The 24,325-nt window shown below is 45.5% G+C and overlaps 1 protein-coding gene across 2 annotated transcripts in view; it reads right to left on the bottom strand.

Moving 5' to 3' along the window:
* HTR2C (5-hydroxytryptamine receptor 2C) overlaps positions 1 to 24,325 on the bottom strand; it is a 103,400-nt gene that overhangs the window by 36,285 nt on the left and 42,790 nt on the right. For both annotated transcript variants that reach the window (XM_054215353.1, XM_054215352.1), the window contains exon 3: positions 13,649 to 14,291. In XM_054215353.1, coding sequence (XP_054071328.1) covers positions 13,649 to 14,033 — 385 coding nt within the window. In that variant the 5' untranslated portion in view covers positions 14,034 to 14,291. The remainder of the gene's footprint in view (positions 1 to 13,648; positions 14,292 to 24,325) is intronic.

Genomic DNA, 24,325 nt, shown 5'->3' on the forward strand with positions numbered 1-24,325 from the left:
AAAACACGTGGGACCCTTCCAGATGAAGGATGCTGCCATAGTCATGCCAAGAACCACAGTCACGACCAGGCAGGAGGAGTGTAAAGAGGGTTGGAGGAGGTGGAGGAGTGCTCTGGCAAAAGCCCTAGCCTCTCTCAACTTGCTGCCAATGGTCCCACTGATTTTAGCATGGTCCCCCCTGATGCGTTTTGTAGGAAGCCATTCCCTAGGTCCACCTGTAAGCACAGGGGAAAAACCACACGATGTCACCTGCCTGCAGCCTGCTGCCACAGATCAAAGCAAAGGAGGCAGTAGCACACTTAGAAAATAAAATCTGGGGTGTTTTTTAGCATTCCTGCTTTTCATTTTTCTACACTTAGGGGGGAAAAAAAACAAGGACGGACTTCTCTTTTCTGCTTGGCAGGTCACCTTTTCCCATCTCAGAAATACGGATTCGTGCTTCCATGCAGCACTTCCCAGATTAGCCTAACCAATTTTGTTCAGGCCTTTCTGCAAGAGGCTCCGTCAGCAAAAACCCCTGTCAAACCCCTAGGGCAAACGATGAGTCTCCGCAGCACCCCTCACAATCTGTGAAAATCGGGGCCACGAGCGCACACTGCCCTGCAAAAGGCCAGGGTTAGCTCTCAGCCCGGCGGTGCCATGACGTGCAGCGGCTGCGGAGCGATGCAGGCCTGGCTCGCTCACGCTTGACGCCCACCCGGGATGCTCATGGCCCCCGCACCCTGCTCTTGAGCGCACACCCAGGGCTCCCTCATCCCCTCGGCCGCTCCGGAAGGGTGTTGAATTAAATCTAACACAAGCTGATTCAAAGGGTGCGCAATCAATAAATGCTCTAGCAGCCCTGCAGCCTTCTCCACCACCAGCCCTCATGATGAAAGCTACCAAACAGAAGCTGTCGAAAGCTTTTGCGCCGTGTTCATCCAAAGCTTTTGCACCATGTTCATCCATGCTGGACTGAGCAGCCTGAGCTCCGCCTGCAGCAACCTCAGCTCAGGCAGATCACAGGCGAAAGGCTCCATTAACCCACAGTAGGCAAAGCAGCTGGTTGCTCAGCAGCAAGAGGTTAAGAAGAATGGAAAACCATGTTTACAAATGCAAAATATTTATCGTTCTCTGGTGTCTTCTCCTAAAGCTGGCACATGGACAGGATCCTCTTGTCAATGGCCATGAACACGGGGAGGGCAATAAAGAATCCCTCTGCCGCGCAGCAGGCTGAAGCCAGAGCTGGATGTGATATACTGGCAGCGCAGAGTGAAGAAATAACAAGAAAGAGGCAAGTGGTAAAAAATTAAATAGTAACAGCTCTGCCTCTGTATCTGACAGCAAAAATTAGTCCTCAGAGTCCCGTAACTGATGCTCCGCAATGTGGATTATAGCTGAGCTCAAATTAGTCATAAGGACCTGGCACAAAACTGCCAGGCCCCACCCCCAGCAGGTAAGAACAGTGCCATCCAAATTCTCTCTTAAGGCTGGCGTTGATTTACTCTGGGGAAAAGCCTCTTTGCAGCAGCAAACCCTTTGCTACACCATCCAGAGCTCAGCAGTACGGGAAACACGGTTAGAGACCTAAGGCAAGCGTGTCCTCTGCTCTCCTCCTTGGATAAAGAGACAAGACTTGCCATGTGCAAGTTCATGGGAACAGCTCATATGTGAGCTGGGGCATCCCGGGAGCTTGGGCGGAGCTGTCTCTTCATCGCTGCCAGAGATGAAGCTCCTTCCTGGGAGGAAGGCGCTTGCCGACCGCAGGCTCCTGCCCGCAAAACCCCAGCCTGGAGCTGATGGCGCTGGAGCGGCTCGTGCTGTTCGAGCATGCTGCAGGACGGCATTTGAGTTTCTCAGCAGTGTTACAGGGTTGGAAATTTGTTTTCATTCGGCTTTAGACTAAACATGAGAAGATTTTTGCAAGAATAGAGTTATGTTAAAAAATACACATTTTCAAGACAGAAGTTCTACCTTACAGGTTGAAATATAGTCCAATATACCCTAGTGATTATTATGTTACTGGCTAAATTTTTAATTTTTTTCTGTGCAACAGACGATCATGAAGCTGGCAGAATGGGGACTTGGACTCCCACATGCTGCAAAAATACTTCACCGGCAACAAGAATAAACCCATTCCTCTTCCAGCTTCCCAGGAGAAGCGCTGTAGACATGGAGACACTTCCACAGAGTTTTCAGTTTTGGCAACGCACCATCTTTTAATCAAAAATGTATTTAGACAAAAGCTCTCTGAGCAGTCTTATTTGCCATGACACGCACGCTCAGGATGCTACGTGTCTCCAGAGCAGTGGCTGGAGAGAACCCTTGCTCCCCGCTTTTCTGCAACGCGAGGCATCAGGTGGTGTTGTAGGACAAGGGGGTCCAGGCCCACCAGATATGGCAGGAGAGAGGGAGCTTCACCGAGTACAGCATTCATTTCCAGAGCGTTAATGAAGAATAACAGCATTCATTTTCAGAAGGAAAGCGCAGAGTAGTACACCTTGTGGAACGTGACCTTCGTGTCCATAACCAAAGTTAATGAAGCCTTGCCAAGAGCCCAGGAGGGACACTCACGCATTCATTATAGCCAGTTATTAACACCCAGGTCACTTGTCCTACCTCAGGTAACAGATGGCAGTGCAGGTAAGATGGATATCGGAATATCGTGGCGGCTGGCTGATAGTTATGGCCGGTTGCACCTAGGCACCGTTGCCCCACAAGACTTGCTCTGACTTTGGCCCCTACGCAGACGATACTCGGGGTGCACAGCCGGCAAGCCCTGCCTTCCCCTCTCCCTCCCAATATTCTGAAATATATTCCTGGCTGTCGCATCCTGCTTGCCACGATAATGCTGCAAATTTACCAGCTGCTGTTGCCGCGCAGGGGCCTGCTAAGGAAGGGACAGATTTGTCCTGAGGGAGAGAAAAAAGAGTTTCCATACAGAAGATTTACAGTGGGTCCCACGTAATTTTTTAGGAGGAATTTACAATGCAAGCCAAGGTTTTACTAAAATCTGAATTTTTATGGGGCCATTTCCTATTATATTAAAAGCCAGAAGCTTTCTAAATCTGTCCATGCAGCTGCAGCGCACACAGGAAAAACAGCTCAGTTACTGATAAAGGACGTTACCACCTGCCCAAAGAAGCGATGGCAGGTCAAACACTGAACACTGTTATAATTTAATCTACTAGAAGACAGACATATCCTGCAGACGTTAGAAGTGATCCAAAATTACTTTCCAGAGGAGCTAATTGCACTCTGTGGCACTTCTTGCTCTACCCAACTTTAGGTTGAGAGAGTGTTCAGAAGTCAAATCCAACTCAAAGTAATGCTTTAACAATTAAAATAAACCTCCAGATTGACAACAGCCTGTCTGCAGGCAGCAGAGACTTTCCTGACTTCCTTCCTTGAATTTATACAATTTATTTATGGATTGTTCCCTTGCTTGCAAGCCTAGAAACCAAAATCCTTGTAGTGTCTCAAAAGGAGAAACTCATCAGAACAAAAGCCAAGATGTAAGCTTGACCGTATGAGCTTGACCAGGAAGCTTTTCCCTGTCTCCTTCCTAGACCAGAACCTCACCATCAGTGCTGTCTACGTGTCTTGTTTCACTTAGCACGGCAGCAGCTCAGCACGGAAGAGGTGGAAATTACCCTTCTCCAGTTTTATGGGCTGCTCATTTTTGATCGTTCTCTTACTCAGACTGATGAGGACAAAAACTTCAGGAGGGCTTCGGAATGAAGAAGCCGCTTCAGTCAGATGAATGTTCCCGGACAATAGGATGTCCCAGACAACAGATGTTACCAGGGACATGTTATTTCATTGAAAATAAAAACAAGTTTAAGCCCCATGTCTCTCTGTCCAGGGGTAGCTGTCACTTAACTGCATCCATGGTTTGACATCAGCTGTGCCTCCTCTACATTCCTAGGCCACCCAATATTCTTAATTCTCTTTGGACTGTTGCATGACCTCTTGGAGAGGAAGACAACAAAAAAATTAAATCCCTCAACCCACCTTCACTAAGGGCTAAGCCTTTATTATTATTATTATTAATAATAATAATAATAATAATTTTTTAGTTTGCATAGCTATTACAAGACTAGCAACATGCCTTCCAGAAGAGCATCCAGCAATGTTTTCTTTGAAATTAAACGAGAAAATGAAAGACACAGAAAGAAAGATAAGGCATTCATGCTAATTTCATACAAAGTATTTCTCTTTATGGAGAATATTGCACTAGAGTCATACACAACCTGCCTGTTGAAAAAGTCCTGTGTATAGAGCTGCTTCTTGGATGAACAAGTGGAATTACATCAGACACACACACACAAAAAAAAAAACTTCCGAATGACTGTATCCAGCTCCTATCAGTGCCATTCTGCAAATATCAAATTTGATTTCTCATCTCTCACAACAAAAGAATACAGAGACCCTGAGGACATTTTCAGAGAAGACATCAATAAAAAGACACGTCAAAATAATGCGGAAAGAATAACAAAAGGCCAGAATAAGTTAAATTCCTGTGACAATTTTTAAAAACAATTCAGCCGCAATAAGAGTAGCAAGAAGATGACTCTGAAGTACCGTGGAACACTACGGTCTTTATTTCAAAGTGCTTCGCACTGCTCAGATGATGACGCTTCCTCCACTTGTCTGGCTTCCAGTCTTTATTGTGCAAAGTCCAACATTAAAAATTTAACCAAAAAAAAATAATAAACAAGATAAAAAGCCCAAACCAAGATACGAATAATCTCAGATGAGTTCAGAAATTAAATTAAGAAGAAACATATGTGTATGGATGTCCTGGTTTGAGCGACATGGGATTAATTTATCTTTCAGTAATTTTATTTTTCAGTAAGGTCTCTCCTAAGGCTAGGGAAAGCTGCATTTTTAGATGACTCTAGCGTCTGAATTTGTGACAATATTTACTTTACAGACAGCTCTGGGGTGCGGGTTTCAAGGCTTCCGTGTTTCTGAGCTCCCCAGGTGTGGGGACGAGGAGCAGCGAGACCCGGGCACTTGCCCCAAGCTGCCAAGGGGATTATTTCATACCATGAACGGCACATTCAACAGACATTAGAAAGTTTGCCGAGGAGTTCTCACTTGCTCGCTCTCTCATACCAGAGCCCTGAGCCCTTCCCTTCCTCCTGCAGCCGCAGCGCTCACAGGGTCCCACACTGGCTGTCCCTGCGGGGAGCGACCAGCTTCTGCTGATGGAATGGGCTGGGGATAGTTCTTGTGTGTTGCATATTCGTACCAGGATCAATACTGGTTCTTTAGTGTTATGAATGTTAATTATTTAGTCTTATCCTATTAAATCTGTTTATATTCCAACCCGCAGGTTTCCTTGTTTTTCCTGATTCCCCTTCCCGGGTGGGGAGGGGGCGTCTGGTGAGAGAATAATTGCCTGAACGACAATAAATTGTTGCGGGTTATTTAAACCATAGCAATGGAGCAAAGCCAGCTTTCAACATAAGGATGAAAAGCTAGAGGCTCCTACTCAACGTGTTTTGGAAGAGGCTGATGTTAATACAAATGACCAAATTTAATCAGTGCTGAGAAAGGGCATGACTCCCTCCTTTGGCCAGGTACCGTCACCCTCTCCGGCCCTGAGCTCCTGTGCGGACTTCAGCCCTTCACCTTTTGACTCACTTGACCAGAAGCCACCAGTTTTCTACCAACGCAAGCTAAAGCTACCTAAGGTCCTCATGCGATTTCCAAACGTGATCCATCAGAGCGTCATCACAGGGTGCAATATTTTCAGGGGCTCCAGGAACTCCTGCAAGTTAACATTTAGCTGTCTCAGAATATTTTACAACCAGGGTCCTGTACTCAACGCGATACAGAGAGTATGCAAGAGGCTATTTAGCATTCCCCTCCCCCCTGCCAACTCTAAGCACAATTTAAACCCGGGGTAGGAGAAGAGAAGCTTTTACATGGATTCAGGGCACACCATAGAAAGCTTCCTTTCCCAACAGCAACACAGATATGCCACTACTTAATCCCATTTGTCACATTAGGAAATTAGGCACTTGTTCATGTGGGGAAAATTCAGTATCTGAATTAAAGTTTTCTATGCATTTAATAAGCTGGAAAGAGGGTGAACAATGAGGTCGGGTGTTTTTAGACGTCACAGAATTATTTAGGTTAGCTGAGGTTACAGGAAAGCTGTGGGTACTTCAAAAGAGAATAAAAGCTGCCGGATGAGCACATAGCTTAGCAGCCAATGGATCTTAGTGATGGCAAAGATAACAAACTAATACATGCCGTTGGATATAAATTTCATTGCACACATCCCAGGTACAAAGTGCCGCTGGAGAGCAAAAAACCCCCATCTCTGAGCTTATGACACAGTGGACGGTGCAGGCAGCTGAGGTGTTTCCATTCATTCACACCCTCGCAGAAGAATAAATTTGTAGTGGTTACTCAGTACAAACCAAAAAGTCACACGTTTAAAATTAACATGCATGAAAAATAATTTCTGAAAATAATGCAACTGCCACCTGGACCTCGGTGCAGTCAAGGAGCACCCAAGGCCATGAGCTGGCAGGATTTTTTAAATTCCCATTTCTAGATACCTGAATATCGTACCACAAAATGCTAAACAAAACCTTGAGACACACAGACAACTGGGGACAGAATTCTCATAACAGAGGGCACAAGTCAAACACCAGCCAATACAGCCTTGGAGGAAACACCCCCCTTGAGAGGGCTCTTCATTAAGAGTCTGGCACGGGAAAATTCATCACTTTGCTCAGGCCCCGTCAGAGACAACATATTCGTCTAGTTGGACCTCGAGTCTGATTTGGTCTGGCAGTTATACTCCAGACTCATTCTCCAGGGTCTTCCACTCATTAAGACCTTAGTCTATATTACAGATAACAGCAACCATTTATAATTTGCTATTGCCTTTCTTATTTTTATTGCAGCTGGTGGTAGGCGTAGGGTCCCTGTAACTATGTAGTTTGGCTTCCCCCTCCCCCCTGATTTTAAATCATTCCCTCTCTCTTTTCCTTGTTGTCTCTTTTGAAGGGAAGTGTGTCTCACCAGCACCTCCTCCCATGCCTGCGGCCGTCCCCAGGCCTCCTGGGCCACCTTCAGAGCACCCCTGCCCACGGCAGAGCATCACCTGCACCAGACACCAGGGTGCCCGTTCAGAACCGCAGCATTTGCCTCTGGGGATCAGAGAACTGAGGCCCATCTGCATCCCTAAAAATAATTTCCTTATAAACGCCCCTGAACTGCTGCTGAAATCCAGTTTCCCCAGGGCAGAGGTGGGTGTCGACAAAGCTGCAGGAGGCTCAGCCTGCTCTGGCTCACGCCGCGGCTGGGCTGGCAGCCCACGGCTTTTACCCTCACCTCCAGGGGTTTGCTGCAGGCATTTGCCTTGCCTTCACTGCTCTTATGCCAGTCTCCAGCTTTGCTTTCTCTTCTCCTTCGGCTGCTCTCCAAGGATCCTGGTTACAAGCCATAAAAAACTTGTTTTCCCTCTGCTCCTTCCCACCACCCCAGCTCACCGATCAGAGGCAGCGCACACCTACGGGAACCAGTACTGCTCCGTACCGGCTCCTTTTGAGCGAAGGCACCTCTGGCATCATTTGTAAGGGCGTTATTTTAACAAGGTGAGATTTCACCTTTCTCCTGACAGTAATCATGTTAATACTTAATATCAATCATATAAATATTTAAAGCCTCACTACAGTATTGAGAGAGGCAATTAGTAAGTATCTGTGTAGCCCTAGGAGAGCCCAAATGCTAAACCTGATAAATATTCATGTTAAAAGAGCTCCTCGAGCTTCCACTGTGCCGGGAGACGTTGCCGATGCTCTCTGGGGATGAACCCTTGGTGATACAGTGCTGGTTTTCACTCTTTTGCTCAAGATGATGTTTCTGCTCTCCACTGCCGTGCCGCCAGCCCTGGCTCGGCCCATCGGCCAGGCTGGGAGGGCTCCAGAATCCCAGAACATCCAAATCTCCGCTGATCCCCTCGCTAGCGGAGCTGAGCAGTTACCACCGGCACTAACACAGACCGTTCAACCAGCTGGGAGAGGAACAGGTGCCCCCCTTTCCTCCCCGAGATGTGCAGGTGCATGTCCAGCAGCCCGGCCCCAGCGGGACGGTGCCACCCCGGCACAGGAGGCCAGTGCCAGAGCGGTGCGGTGGGTGACGGGCAGGGACAAAACGTCCACTGCCAGGGCACAGATTTGGGGTTTACCATTTTTCCAGATCACTGACATATTTTAAGCATGTTAAAATCATGCAGGACGATGTCGCCAGTTCACTATGTCAGTCACAAGCCAATGACTACATTAGATAATAATTAGCTACAAACTAAGGAGTTTGTCAGAAGGGGAAGACTGTTAATTAATCCATGTGGACTGACACATACACATGACTGCAGTCATTTAACTCACAACCACGAATACACTAAAACAGTTAAGGAAACTCCAATATAAGGAACATCACTTTTTTTTCTTTTTTTGTTTTTTCTTTCTTTCTTCTTCAAAACACCACGTATACTTAACTCCTTGTATCCTTCCCATACAGCATTTGACCACAGGTGCCTGTGGATGGTCGGCAGCAGTAAATACTAACTAGTACCTCGAGAGTCATCACTAGAAATCAGTAGGGAAAAAAAATATTTAAATTAAAACCATAAAAACCTCCCAAAAAATAATGAGACAGCAGATGGCCCCCAGCTGTTGAAGGAACACATTGCTCCTTGCTGCAGCTTCAGAAAATACCCAGTGTCATGGCGGTGTGCAGCATGTCCCGGCACTACAGAATCACAGAATGGTAGGGTTGGAAGGGACCTCTGGAGATGATCCAGTCCAACCCCCTGCCAGAGCAGGGTCACCCACAGCAGGTGGCACAGGAACGCCTCCAGGCAGGTTTGGAATGTCTCCAGAGACGGAGACTCCACCACCTCCCTGGGCAGCCTGTGCCAGGGCTCTGCCACCCTCACAGGAAAGAAGGTCCTCCTCATGTTGAGGTGGAACTTCCCATGGTCAAGTTTGTGCACGTTACCCCTTGTCCTGTCACTGGGCACCACCGAAAAGAGCCTGGCCCCATCCTCCTGACACCCACCCTTTCAGTATTTATAAGCGTTGATGAGATCCCCCCTCAGCCGTCTTTTCCAGACTGAAGAGACCCAAATCCCTCAGCCTTTCTCCATGAGAGAGGTGTTCCAGTCCCCTCAGCATCTTGGTAGCCCTTTGCTGTCCCGTCTCCAGCCGTTCCCTGTCCTTCTGGAACCGGGGAGCCCAGAACTGGACTTGCGCACCCTCCGGCTGTCCTTTCGGGTACCGGCTGCGCCCAGGAACTTATCCAGCAACATCGTGTCCTTGTCCCCGCCGATGAGGTCTCTCTGCAGGACACCCGCTGCTGACGGCAAGTGCCACGTGGGGCAGGCAGCGCGGGGCCGGGGGAAATGAGGCTGCAGAACAGGCTGTTCGCTGACAGCCCGTCCCCCTGCAGGGGAATAAACAGCCAAGTCTGCCGCAAGTGCTCAGCACATCTCTGTCAGCGCACAATAATGACGATAATTATCAATAATAACAATAATCTGGATGTAAAGCTGCTCCAGCAGTTGGGGCTAATGGATGCTGAATCTCATACCAGCCTTCCTGGAAGCCGCGTCAGGCCACCAGCACTACAGCGGTGTTTGAAACCCAAAGAGAAGAGAGAAGCCTGGGCACCTGGAGCGGCAGATGAGGCTGCTGGCCCCTTGTTGGCCACACTCTGGCAACTCGCTCGCAGCTGTGAGCCCATTTCATTAAAACGAAGAAAGTTTAATACCATCCGTAATTTCCACTCAGATCAGCCGATGAGATTCTCTCACATTCCTTCACGAGTCCTCGTAGGCAGAGCGCAGCCCTCCCTGCCTTGCCCATGAGCACTAGACACGGTGCAAACCCACCACTGCCTGTCCTGAAAATGCTCCGAGGCGAGGAGACAACCCCCACGTGTTGCCAGAAGCTCCATTACGTACAGAATATCTGATGCCCTATCACACCAGTATTTTTTATTAATCAGAAGTTTCACCATTGAGATTAAACACAGCGCTAATTTCTCATTTACTCTCCCCAATACATGCTTATTAATTAGCATACTAATTTGCTTAGTTCTTTAGGAACCGCATGCCATGGAAAACGTTCTAAGTTGTCAAATGCAACTCATTGATTAGTCCAAGACATTTAAGAAAGACTAATTGATAAGTATATCAGAGCACTGACTAATTGGTGGAAAAACTAGCATCCTGCATCCCTTCCTTTGTAATAAGATTCTTGAATTTACTGGCAACTTGATTTTTCCTTCTTTTAATTAAGAAAAGAAAACCACTGAAAACCAGAAGTCTTTGTGGAGGGTGTCTATTCAATTTGGTGGTTATGCTTAAAGTGAAATTTACTTCCTCTGCCTAATTGCTGAAAAGGAGGGAAATGAACCTACTCTGCAAACCAGAACTTATCATTGGGGCTGAGCGCGCTGATGTGGGATCTTAAAAGCAACTTCATCACTTTTCTATTTGTTATATGTATTCTTTAATATTCCTTTCTGATTACATAAATTAAAAGTGACTTCTACAAATACAGAAGAGAGGTGCTGCATACATTTCTCCATATGGCAGCTTCTGAAACAGCCCAGTGTCACAATATGTAGACTATAGAGACTGCACAGGGTAAAAGGTGCAGACTAAAAATGACTGAAGGTTCACAATTACATCTCCAAGCAGTAACGCTCTCCCTGATGCGCCCATGGCCATGGACCCAGTTACTCTCAGAGGAATTCTGCTGACGTGTGAATCGCTGACACTGGTTTGTGCACTACGACCCCAAACAGAATATAAAACCTACTGAAGCATTTGTATATGTTCGGATTCCTGACCTCTAGCTCTTAGGAATCAAGATAAAGTCCACGGTCCTACTGGCCACTGTGGCACCCAGAGTGCTTGCAGGCTGCTGTAAGAACCATTTTTCCAAAAACTACAGTTCAAAGCAACCCAAGCCAAGACACCCTGTGGTAGACAAGAGGCCAGATTTTGCCTTCAAAACCAGCGTGTGCAACGGTGCGGAGTTGCTGCTTATGACACCAGATGAGACAGACTCAGGAATAAGCGATGTTTCGCTGGAGGCCGTCGGTTATAGCAGCAGCATTTGTTAATGTTGCGACTCTGCCAAGAGCCTTTCCAGCTGCTGTCTCCTGTTGCTGCGTATAACACAGGAGAGACCCGCGTGCCCTTCCTGCCGAAGCCAGAAATAGGTGGAGGGCTCTAAAGAGTTGGTGGCTCCAGCACACGTGAAGTCGAGGAAGACCCAGCTGCATTTGGTCCAAGTTCTAAGTAGTGATAGGAGACAGGTTTAACCTGCTACACACCTCTGGGCTCTCACATGCACGTTTTATTTATATGAACTGCCAAATGTTGAGGGTGTTGATGTGCCCTGTAAGTCTTCCATCCTAAATGATTTTTTCTAGATGCCCGTAAAAGCGCATCTGCATGTTATGGTGGGTTTAAAGAGCAGTAATACCCTCGACGCACCAACAGTCTTTTTCCTTTGGTCCTCTCTCAGACATACCCAGTCAGTCCATGCCTTTTAGCTTCTGGGTATCAAACCAAGTGTTTATTTTCAGGATGCATTAGCATCTCTTGGGAGAGAGGACAGACTTTCCCTACTCCCTCTTCTCCCTTGCTGCTGGAGTGGCACAGTGCTGGCTGCTTGCTTTCACAATTAGTAGCTTAAATAATACAGAAAAGCGATTTCACAGGGGTCCTATTCAAATCAGCCCGCAAGTTTCCCAAACGAAGCTTTTCCTCTTCCCCTGGCAAAGCCTGAGGGCAGCGCTCCCACTTTGCTCCAGCCCAGCCAGGGCTCCCGACCTGGCCCAGGGGAGCAGTGCCAGCTCCGGCGGCCTGCCGCCTCCCCCAAAATAACCGCAGCTACTCTCCCTTCTCACAGCATTTCCACAAATCTTCCATGCCCCTTCTGAAATTATAATTTTTGCCCAAAAATATCTGTTTAGTGCCGTTTGCCTGCGGAGAAGCGTTTGGGCCATCAACAGCTAATACTGGTGCTCTGGTAGAAAAGAGGAATAATTACAATTCCTTTTCAGATCAATGATATTTACTTGCCTCTAAATACGTAGCATGGTTTACACCTTTAAACGACCTTAAGTAATCATTTTCTAGGCAGAACAGAAAATCCATTTCCATTAGTTTCCAAAGACTCAGAAAGTATGTATGTAGGAAGATCACTTCCATAAATTCACCTTTTTAGAGTCACTGGGTAACCCAGGATTTATGCAAGTGCGGGTCAATCAAATCATTCGGTATTTGTACGCTCCCTTTCAAGCTCCAGGGAACTGGAGTAAAATGCTAAAAATAAAATACACATGTTGTAATACGTAGAAGATTTAGAGATGGGACTATTCTGACAGCCCAAAACAAAAAGCTTTATGCATAAGATCTCAATGGCTCAGTCTGTACCTAAATCACATATTGATTTAACTCACTGTAGACAAGTTATATAAGCTTTGGAATTATGTATGCTTGATCAATGTGTTTTAGAAATGAATCTCTGTCTGACTTAATCATTTAGGCAAGGGAAGAAGTCACATAAATATCCCTACATTTTACTTTATAGGACAGTAAACCAATTTCTAATCAAATCTGTACGTAAACAGCCTTATTTGTTTCCAAGAAATATCAATATTAAAAATAATTTTCAAAGAAAATGTGAAAACAGACTTCAAAAATGATGAAGTGTTATCTATTAAACATACACACACATTATATTGATACGTGAGTATACAAACACTAAGATCGGAGATACAGAGGCGAACGCAATATCCCTTTGTAATACCCAGGGATGGAGAGTCCTAGCACCGCACCCAAAAAAATAATCAGATTCGGAGTCTCAGGCAGACGAGAAAGTTGGATGTGTTGGATATTTTACTCCTTCGAAGTGCTAACAGTGCTTCTGCACTCGAGTGCAGGAGCAACGCCCCACTTCAGCGCCACCACCCCCACCCTGGCACAGCAGGGAGCAATGCACGCTTGCACCCAGGCAGGCGCACCTCAAAGCATTTTAAAACAGAGTTCTCAGGGTAGAGATAAGGAAACTGAGGCACAGAGTGGCAAAATGACCCCCTGAAAGGCACAAGGCAAGCTCAGGTATAGAGTCAAGGCTTTTATTTGAATGCCGAATCTACTAGCACAAACCTCCTTTCTTAACCACGTTATTGCTCAAATCCCATTGATACCAGCGGGAGCTCAAGGACTGATTCCGACCTGGTGTAGAGCTGGGTCGCTCAGAAGCACGCCCCTTGGCTTTTCCCCGGGCTCTGGTGTCCTAGCTGATTTGGGGGCAGTCCAACCAAAAGGTAAAAAGCTGACTCACTGTTGCAGTTTTTTTTCGGTGGCCTCAACACTAAGAAAAACCCGATGCCAACACTGTTTAGGGGTCATTCCCGGCAGCGCAGAGACAAGCTCTGCTCACAGCAGAGCATTGCCCTCACCCAGCGGAGCATGAACCTCAGCACAGACCCGTGGCTGAGTCCACACTGATACTCTCCAAGCTACCAACGCGTGAAAAAAATGGGCAAAGCAAATTGCTACAGCCTTGGGGGATTCCCTGCAAGAGCGTATAGTCAAACGAGGAGGGAAGCCACTTACCGTACAGGACTGTAATGAGGGACACGGGCATGACCAGGATACCCACCAGCATGTCTGCCACCGCCAAGGACATCAGAAAGAAGTTTGTGGCATTCTGCAACTTCTTCTCCAAGGACACAGCCATAATTACCAATATGTTTCCCCCAATGGTCAGCAGGATGACAACCAAGATCAGGAGGGCCGGCCAGTTCTTCTCCCTCACGGACATCCGAGAGACTTCGCCCTTCTCAGAGGCATTCAGAGGATCAGATGTAGGCAAACTCTGATTCAGAGTCAAATTGCTGCTTAAGGACCAAGCCATCAGACCACCATGCAAACTAAAATCCAGCGTAACAGACACTGTCGTTAAGCTGAGTAATAATCCAGTGCTACTTAAAGTGCTCATCGTCTGGGACTGTTTTTTCCGTCTCTTAACCGTGCCTCAGAGATGATCCCTTTTCCAAACTGCAGGTCCAGGGCAGATGCCGAACTTCACAAAACCTGAGCCAGAAAACAACTTGATCTTCCATAGTGAAACAAGCCTTTCAGAAGTTAGCGTGGAGCTCTTCTAGTTTCCTTGGGTGTGGTGGAAGGTGACCACTGACCAGCAGCCTTGAGGGAAAGGAGACTTTGCGATCTCCGGCTGGTTTCCAGGTCCACCATTCTGAAAAGGAAAGAAAAAGTATATCCTTCACTGAAATCACAGTGTACACAACACCTTCTTTATCCCCACGCAAATCGCATTCTTATTCTCTCCCTTCCTGCTGGCTAGGATGTTCTCCAGACTGCAAGTAATTTATCTTATGGGTACAGACTATGCCTACAATTATGGGGGAAGAGAGGGAGAGAATCACATCAGTGTGCTCTGGCTGGTTAAAAGCTGATTATCGCTAATTAAATGTTTTGTGAAACCTGCAAACGCAAGTCTGAAGAGCAAAATATGTTCCAATTGATAGCCACTTGACAGATACTCTGCCGCTGTGTAAAATAGTAATTGCCTGAAATTCCAACCAATCCAGCTATCGCAGCCAAAGCACAGTGCAAACCATCACCTTAAATGGAGGTGTTCGGATATATTTTGCATATTCTGAGATAAAGCACAGGTGTTGTAAAAACCCTCAGATGTTAACGATTCACTCTCCTATAATGATGAAGACTATCGTTTGATTTTTATTGGTAAATAAATGGTGGATAAGACACAATATATATTAGGTAACATTCTACGATACTACGCTGTCAATCTCTCCGAACAAAAAGATAACAAAGAGTTAAGAGAAGAGAAAGAACAACCTTTCATAAAAGCTGTGTAACTCTTTCTGCTCTTCTCCATCCGCTTTCGTGCCGCTGTGCTGCCATGCTCATCACCGGCACGCAGCGGGGCCAGTAAGCCCAGTCTCACCAGCCTGCTGCCCAGCACGTGCAAGTATCACCACCCTTGCCACACGAGGAGGGTAGGATGGATTTCCTCAGAGTATCTCAGGTGATTTATGCTTCTTCACATATTAGTTGACATCCCCTGACTGCCCATGTAATACAGGCCAGAAAGCATCACGCTGCTGCCTCTGGAGGAGTCCATTAGCCTCAGGCATTGACCTAATTCAGCAAATTAAACATACTCTTAACTTCAGGCACATGCCTATGCCCACCAAGGCTAAGGGCATGTATTCGCCAATCCTGGCTAAATTACATCCTCAGGAACTCAATTGTTTTGGCTGCCAGACCCGTACAACTGATGAAAACAGCAGCTTTGCGTTGTGTTTCCACTACATCAGGGTCAGGATCCTAACAACCACACGCAGTAGAGGACTAGAGCACAGAAGGAAAGCAGTTAGTAGAACAACAACAAACGTGGACATGGATCTTTTGGAGCGGTGCCAGAGGAGGCCACGAAGGTGATCCGAGGGCTGGAGCCCCTCTGCTATGAGGACAGGCTGAGAGAGTTGGGGGGGTTCAGCCTGGAGAAGGGAAGGCTCCGGGGAGACCTTCGAGCCCCTTCCAGTCCCTGAAGGGGGCCTACAGGAAGGATGGGGAGGGGCTGTTGGCAAGGGCATGTAGCGATAGGACGAGGGGCAATGGTTTTAAACTAGAGCAAGGTGGGTTTAGATGGGACATTAGGAAGAAGTTCTTTCCACTGAGGGTGGTGAGACACTGGCCCAGGTTGCCCCGAGAGGTGGTGGAGGCCCCATCCCTGGAGACATTCAAGGCCAGGCTGGATGAGGCTCTGAGCAACCTGATCTAGTTGAAGATGTCCCTGCTCCCTGCAGGGGGGTTGGACTAGATGGCCTTTAGAGGTCCCTTCCAACCCAACACATTCTGTGATCTTATAAACCCCACACGCTGTCCTGAAGTTGACCAGTAAGTAGAATAAGATCAATAACACGCAACTTATGTTCAGCGTATCCCCATTTTTTTTGCGTAGTCCATAGGAAAAGGGCTATTGTCTCTCTGTTAAATACATAACAAAATAAAAGGCAGATTTTAGCCCTTGAATGCACGGTGGCACACACATGACACAGCAATTTGCTACCCAGGGATCAAAAGCTAAATGCAATGCATGGTATTGCATTAGATTTTATGTAAAATAAGAAGTGCCCAGAGTCCCATAATAAAATGTTTAACATTCATGGAGGTTTTGGAAACTTACTAATGGGCTTTGTGCACAAAAACATGTCTTAAATGAGCAGTGTGTACAATGAACCCAGATTTGCTTCTGCATTATAGTTAATTACTCCCAAAGGGTCTCTAAACCTCATATTTCGGAAGAAGTTTTGCAGTATGCGCACAGAAAATAATTTTGCAGCTGCATATGCAGATGAATTAGCAAGTAGTCACTGGACCATTTATTTTTCCAACTTAGCTGGTCTGAAAAAAAGTCTCTACAAAGTTTCAAAATACTTCTGAGTTTTTTGGGTTTTGTTTTTTTGGTGTCGTCTACCCTCGCCTCCCCTCCCCCCAAAACACAGCTTTTACTTTAAAGCTGTGAAGAAAATTAACCATTTTTCCAAATCGCCCTTCCACAGTGCAGGAGACACCAGGCAGCTTTTTGACGCTTGCGCTTTGCTGTGCAGGACACCCCCGTTAAAGCCGGTGGGAATTTCTGGGGCTCCAGATACTCCCTCTTGTCGGCTCCGTGACTCTTGGGCACTCCTGATCATGCCACAATAATACTTTGGCAGGATGAGCCAAAAGTTCCTGCCCAAACTTGAGGACACAGACAGACAGCAGGGCGCCCAGCCTTGGTCTTACTTCTTCCCAGGTGCGAGCTCTCGGAGGTTTCGGAGAAGGTGAGGCTACCACCACTCTCCCCACAGAGAGCTTGATGTTCCTGGCACGTGCTACTTGGGATTGCCGAAGGAACATGGGCAGGGAGACGCCTCAACTCTAGATCATAAAAAAAACCCACCCCAAACCCAACCTAACTGCAAGACAAAATTCCTCAATTAAAAATGTCTGACTTTACAACTGCTCAGGACTCAATTCCAAACTGGTCATTCTCTCTTGCGTTTCACAAATGTATTTGCAATACCATTTTCTTCCATCAATGATGCTGAATCAAAGCATGAATTTAAAAAAAAAATAAATAACAACCAGCGGGCAGAATTCACACTTGCTTATTCATTAGTTTTAATAATAAAAATAAGGTGTATGTTATCTGGCTACTAATGTATGGCAAAGCATGGGGTTCCAAAATTATACTAGTCACCAAATACAACTTACTCTGAATTAAATTATCCTTGGGAGAAAAATCGGTTTTATCAGAAAGGTCTAAGAAAGGGACACCTCAAAATTCATTTGCTCGCTTTAACTGAGCAGTTTTCAAACACACACACAGAGCCAGACTTTGAGCAAAATGCTTTCTACACCAAGTAAATTCTGCAAGTCTGGTACATGCTAACTTCTCAGCAAGAAAATTACATTTTCTAAAGTCTAACAGATTTCTCAATAATCCTCCCCCCACAATCCTGTCAGTAGTTAAAAATGTACATGTTCTACATGCGAGAGTAAAATCATGCTATGATACTGAGAAACTAGATTTTTTTGAATTAGGACTATAATGGTAAAAATTAATCTCAGACTCACAATTCCATTTTTGCTATTAGAAGGAATTATGGTTTTGCTTTTTTTTTTTTTTTTTTTTTTAAAACTTGGCCCATTCACCTATTACACGGAGTGACTCATGAAGAGAACAATTACTATTTTTGTGCGAATACAGAACTAGGAAAAGAAAAGGAAATCACAAAGACAAGTAAAAAAAACATTTTCCACTTATGGAAGAGCAATACCCGAAATAACTGGGTACATGTGGAGGAGAGATGTGTAGAAAAAAAGCCATGACACTGGCAGGAGCTCTGCCTTATTCTGTAGCCCCCAAATTCCTGATTTAGATGGATCGAAGATGCTGGCACTGCTCTGTGCGTCACCTTGTCCCTGACGGTGGCCAGGAAGAAGCTGGCAGCCCTTGTTCTTGCTGCCACCAACAGCCGCCCCTGGATGCAACCGGGTCCCCGCGCCTGGGAAATGGAAGGAGGAGGAGTGAGGAGCCAGTCTCTCAGACCAGAATAGCATCGCATTGTCTTGATGGTGCCTAAATTCAGCCATCATCAGGTCTGGCATAAACAGTGAGAGACCTTCACCTCTTACCTTGGCATAAACAGGAAGAAAAACATTACACGCAAAGGCAACTCTTGGGTCCTAGCCAATGCTTCTGGCTTCGTTCTACCACATTGCTGTGAAAACCCCTGCGCTAGAGTCCTTATTGGGTCTCGTTGACCCCCTTTTTTCTACACGGCTTTTATTTATTGTTTTATTTTCCGTTTTCACTGCCTGGAGAATCATTGTCATTCATCCCAGAATAGCATCAGGTTCTCCAGTGGCAGGAATACCTTGGAGAGGCCATCAGGATAACGAAGGTTTCAAAGGTGGTATAGGCTTGATCCAAGACTATAATGGTTAAAAAAAACCCAAAAAAACACCAATAAAAAACCACACACCACACCCCCCTCCCCACCAAACAGTCTATCTCAGCTGCCTTAAAATCAATAGAGGAAGCACTTTGCATATTCATTTTGAAAACCGATACGTGGGAATTTGACTACAGCAATGCTCAAGATTGGGCTCCACCTGCAGAATTAACCGTCCCATTGCTTTGTTAATACTTTTATATTATTTCGCATGAATTCTGGATTGAAGTCATCAGCTTTCTTTTTCACTGCATCCCTCGGTCTCCACAAGGTAAAACTTTATGACTAATTCCTTCAGCTACAGTCTTCTAAGCACATCACTGTAGCAGAAAAATAATGCACATTTTATTCATGAATTCTGCATATATTTAAAAAGTATCTCCATAGTTTTAAATTAAAACCTGTGCCTACCACAGATTTTTTCCAACATCTAACTTCAAAGCACACATACTGAATTTTGTGGTCAGTCATCAATTCCAGTGCAATCTACCGCTGACAATCCTTAAAATTAGAATTTAAACATTCATCGGAGCCAAGTTCTTGTCTATGCCACTCTTGCACTTTGGGCACGTTTCCCCCCCCCAGTCTTTAAGTCCAGTTTAGAATAAACTGAGGCTAGATAAACATTTTTGTTTCTCTTCTATCAAGAGCACATGAATTATTTAAGGCAAGAGTTCGGTATGCTGAAGTTTTCAGGTATTGCAGAAGGTTAAGTCGAAGGGAAACAAAACCTACGGGGTTCACATGCCTTTGGGAGTGTTTACCACCATTACTCTTGCTAAAAGGGAAAAAACAAACCAACCAACAAACCAGCCTTTCTTGGAATAAACACAATTATTTTTTCCTTTGAATTAAATGCATTCGTCTTTAGTTGTTTTACCCTTCAAAGCTCAGAACATTTTTTTCTGTAGAAAATCAGCCGCCTACTGAGAACTCGAGATGTTCCCCGGCCCCCAGCCAGGATCCTGCCTCTCCCGGACAGACTGCAGAGCTCCTGCGCTCTCGTAAATCATTTAATAACTCTCTGGGACTCACAGCCTGAATGTTAACAATATGCATTTCGAATTGGGTAAGAAATCAAGGATTGTCAATTTAGCCCCAAAAAAGAACCTGTGTCTCAGGCAGACTCAGAGAGGAGAATAATACATGAATTCATGGTGAGTCTTGCTGTAAAAAACAAAACTCCGTAGTGATCAAAAGCAATGACTTTCTGCAATTCCCTCCCCGCAAGAAAAATAAGCAACATCCCATGGCTTGTCAACGGCACAAAGGCCGTATGTGAGCAAAAGAGATTTTTTCCTCCTAAACCATCAGCTGTATTCAAGTCTCTGAGTCGCACTCACATCTCGTTGGTAAGCAGATGAAAGCCAACAAGTTGTTAAAAATCAAACACGTTTTTAAAACAAGTTTTTCCTTCAGCCTTGGCTTTGATGGTAGACCTCCATAAGGGTAAAAATAAATCTGAAGTCGAGTAAACTGAACTGCAAGTACTGCAATTTTTGACAGGAAAACAGTTGCGGATAGTTTACAACTATCTGAGCCAGACAGTCAGCTGACGTAAATTGTTATAGCTTCATGAAGGCCTTTACAAAATGGCAAATAATTTTAAATTATATAATAGGATACATGGTTTAGGCTCAAGAAGGTAGATTTAAGGCTTCATTCTTCACTCTAAACTCTGTATTTCCTGCTATTTGCATCTTTACTAAATTAGTCTTTTAAGGCACTGCCAAATTCATTTTCATTTTTCTTCGGAACAGAAGGTTGCTTTAAAATACATCTTTTCATGACACATTTGCAAGGGCCCCTTTGGTTTTAGTGACTGCATAAAATCGTACTTTTTATATTTACCCAATTCTGAATTTTAGGCACTTGCAACTCATGCTCCTCCTTTTTGTAGCAGCGTTGAGATGCATCCCTATTTCTGTGCAGATCTATTCCCAAACGGTGTGGGAGAATGCCGCACGTCCAGTGCAGACCAGCGAGGTGAGCGGGGCTGAAGCATCTTAAACACTGAGTTTGGCTCAGCCCCGGATTTGCTCCAGCCCAGAGAAGAGGCACGGAACAGCGAGACTCTTCCAAGAGCTGCACAGAAAAACGACAAGAAGCAACTGTCGTGGGGACAGATCTAAGGAAATCATGTATAAAATAGGAAAAAAAAAAAAAATAGACAAAAGAACTCACGGTGAGGGTGGTCAGACAAGGGAAGTGGGTCACAGAGAGACTGCAGGATCTCCATGCTTGGGGATGCTCAAAACATGTCTGGGGATTGCCCTCCGACAGCCCGTCTGACTTTGGAGTGAGCCCTGCCTTGAGCACGGGGTTGTATTAGAGAGCTTCAAGAGGTCCCTTCCAGCCTAAATTATTCTACGATTGGATCAGGAAGGTGCTTCTGAGCAAAGCTGTCCAACCTGGGGGCTTTTTTGATCTCCGATCCCTGGATATGCACCCTATGCTTGTCCCTACCACTCAAGCCCAGGATAAGACCAGCACATCCCGTCCCCTTTTGTTTCCCCAAGGCCAGAAGAAAGCTGCGTGCCCAGGTGGAAGAGACAACAGTGGAGGACCCCAGTCTGCACGACGTGGGGACCAGGACCCTACAGCTGCACCAACACGTGCCCCTGCCACAACGCAGAGATGCACACAGCGACGGCAAGTCCTCACCTCCAGTGACCTGGCGAGTGAGGTCACGAGCATCTGAGGAACCGACAGTTCAAGTAGATTCTGAAAAGTGGCAATCGTAGAAAGCTCCAAGTCTTTTTAACCACTTGGTAGCGTCAGCAAACCTTCCTGTCTTTTGAGAGCAATCCATGCACCACCACCACAGAGGCACGTTTTCACAATCGTTGCAGCGGGAAAAGAAAAATCAAAACCTACTGATTGATTATCCTGCAGATACCCACGTCAAACTTAACCGAAGATGCAGTCCAGGGAAGTGCTTATGCCTAATTTTAAGTATTTAAATGCTTTCCAGAGCCACTCTTGAACTGGGGACCATATTACCAGTGATTTGACTAGGGACGTTCTTTTCCAAGGATGTATTTGATACTCCCTCTTCAGTTTTGCAAGAAATTCTGGAAGTTTTCCCAGCAGGTACTGGAGATATAGCAGTGTAAAAAACACTTAATAAAACCTTAGGGAAACCTCCCCAAACACAGCTTTTTACCACTGTTTTTTTTTTTTTTAATTCCAACACAGAAAATAACTATTTAATTACTTGCAAACTGAAAAAGAATATTTCACTTTTTCACAGCAAGAGGAAAATGGATTTTCTCAGACACAAGCTCAAGTAATGATATTTTGTAGGGTCATAATAATGAATCAGTACCATTCTGTCCAAAACCAAATAGCATTAATTTCTCTCTCTGTATCTTCCCTCATACTGAGTCAGAAAAGCATTAATTTCTTTTCCAGACGTTTCAAGGCAATACAGGCGCACAGAAGAGATCTTAATCGACCTTCTGGCGCTAAGACTTATTTTTTATTTACCCTTGGTGGAAGAGCACCTGGGAACCTCACAAGAAGATGTAGAGACTCTGCCGCCCCCTGCAACGATAAACTTGCTCTCTTGGCTCCGACACGCAGAAATAGCAAAACAGAATAAATCTGACTCTCGTCGCATACTGTCCGGACTTCTTGGAATGATTACACCACAGTTGTTGATATTTTTTTTATGTGGAAATGTCATTCCAAACTGCCTTTTAATAAATAAATAAAGAAATGAAAATGTGGTTTGGGGGGTTTTTTGGTGCTGTTGATTTGTTTTGTTTAGTTGGTTGGTTTTTGTTATTTTATTTTTTTTTTTAGATAAGTATGTCCCCAGCAGCTGAAATTCATCTTTGTAAAAAGACCAGCTGAGCCCCCCCCCTCAACCTCCTTGGCAGGTGTATCTTGGGATCCTTATTACTGGGCGGCGGGGGGGAATGTTTACCTGCCACTGCACACGATGTTAATCGTGAATTAAAACTGGGATTTTGCTTCATCCTTATTGATAAATAACTGAAAGCATTCAATAGCAGCATTAAAAAGTCAACACTTGCTATAGGCAGCGCGTGCGTTTCCTCCCCAGCAGGCGGAGGTCTGAGAGGCTGCAGAATCCCCCAAAGCCGCTCCTGGGGCTGTAAAGACACCCCCCACCCCGGCTTCTGCCACCGCTGGGGTGACATTCCCTCCGTCCCTTTTTCATTCAGCCATACGATACGGTAAACATCAAACATAACGCTGGTGGAAAAGCTGGTGGGGTAGGTGTTTTATCCTCAGCTGCTCAGGGTTGTTGGAGTAAAGTACCATTAAACTGTTTCCAACTTACAAGAAAACCACTTTTTCTCTCCTCTCTTAAAACGCTTTGCACGACGGCTCGTTGTTGGTTTGTTTTATTTTGGGAGCAAACGTTGCAAGTGCTCATTTCCAGACCTTAACGCTGTTAACACAGACACTTGCCTGGCTTTCCGTAGCTAACTTATTGCGAGTTTTAAAGCCACACCTATTTAAAAAAACAAAAGACTCCACAATTTCCAGCAGCTTTTGCAGCACGGTGCTCTATGCCGCCTGTGGTTGAGTATGTTCGTAATTCTAAGTTACCACACACATGGCATTTGTTACCAGTATGTATGCACGAGTAGGAAAACACACCTAAATACATATATACATGTAGAATAAAAAAAAAAAAAAGAAACAATCAAGAAGTGATTTATTTTCAAATTATGTTTTTGGGGAAATCTCACATGCAACAAACATGAACCTGATATTCTCAAATTATTGTGTACGCTTTGCGATAATAATAGAGAGCAGCAGTCCATCTGGAAAAGAAGAACATGCATATTCACCAGGCCAGATCACGAGCCATGGCACGAACATACGCACGCTATTAGATAAAACACATGTGCCCATTTTTAGGGGAATGGTGGTGACTCATCGATTACTTAATAAGGCAGATTTCGTAATCAAGCAAGATGTTGCATGTGTAGCTTCCTTTTCACTCCAGCTCTCTGTGCCTTCTGAAATCACGCCAGTTGGGTAACATCACTCATTTTCTAATGAAGAAACTCGATTGTATTAGGCAGTGACGCGGGGCACACCTGGCACCACATGCGGTCCAGGGAGAACATCCCCTTGGCTTCGCACGGAGACCCTGGGCTGGGGCAGAGCCACCCGGGACACGGCTCCCCGCGGGGCCACGTGCCCCAAATCGCTTCTCCCTCAAATTGATTTTCCCTGCACGCACCCGAACCTGCAGAACCCTCCAATTCCAAGCTCAGAGAGCTATTTATTTTTAAATTATCAGATGCTTAATAGAGGCCTCCTACCTAATGTGCTGGTGCATTATTAATACATGCCACTGAGCGCCCCTTCTGTTGTCAGCGCTGCCTGAGCATCTTTAAAAAAAAAAAATAAATAAATCACAGCATCAGATAAGCCAGGGAAAAGCAAAGCAAAGGGCAAAGCGTAATAAAAAGTGTCCCTAATGAACTCATAGACACTCAGGGCTTTTTCTCTAATAGTATAATTAAGTATGTGTTTTGCCATTCCCGTACAACGTCAGAGAAGGGATTATTGAAATATTCGCGAGTTACTCCGTTTCTCTGTATCTCATACATAACAGCAGCTGATATAAGAACAATTACACAGAAAATGCAGCTATTCATGGCAAGAGCAGCCAAAGGTTAGTACCACATGGCACCATGGAGTGACTCCAACCCAGCCCTTGGCAGCGTGCAGCCTCCCGCGCACCAACACC

The sequence above is a fragment of the Rissa tridactyla genome, chromosome 9 (genome assembly GCF_028500815.1).
Source record: "Rissa tridactyla isolate bRisTri1 chromosome 9, bRisTri1.patW.cur.20221130, whole genome shotgun sequence".
NCBI classification, from domain to species: domain Eukaryota; kingdom Metazoa; phylum Chordata; class Aves; order Charadriiformes; family Laridae; genus Rissa; species Rissa tridactyla.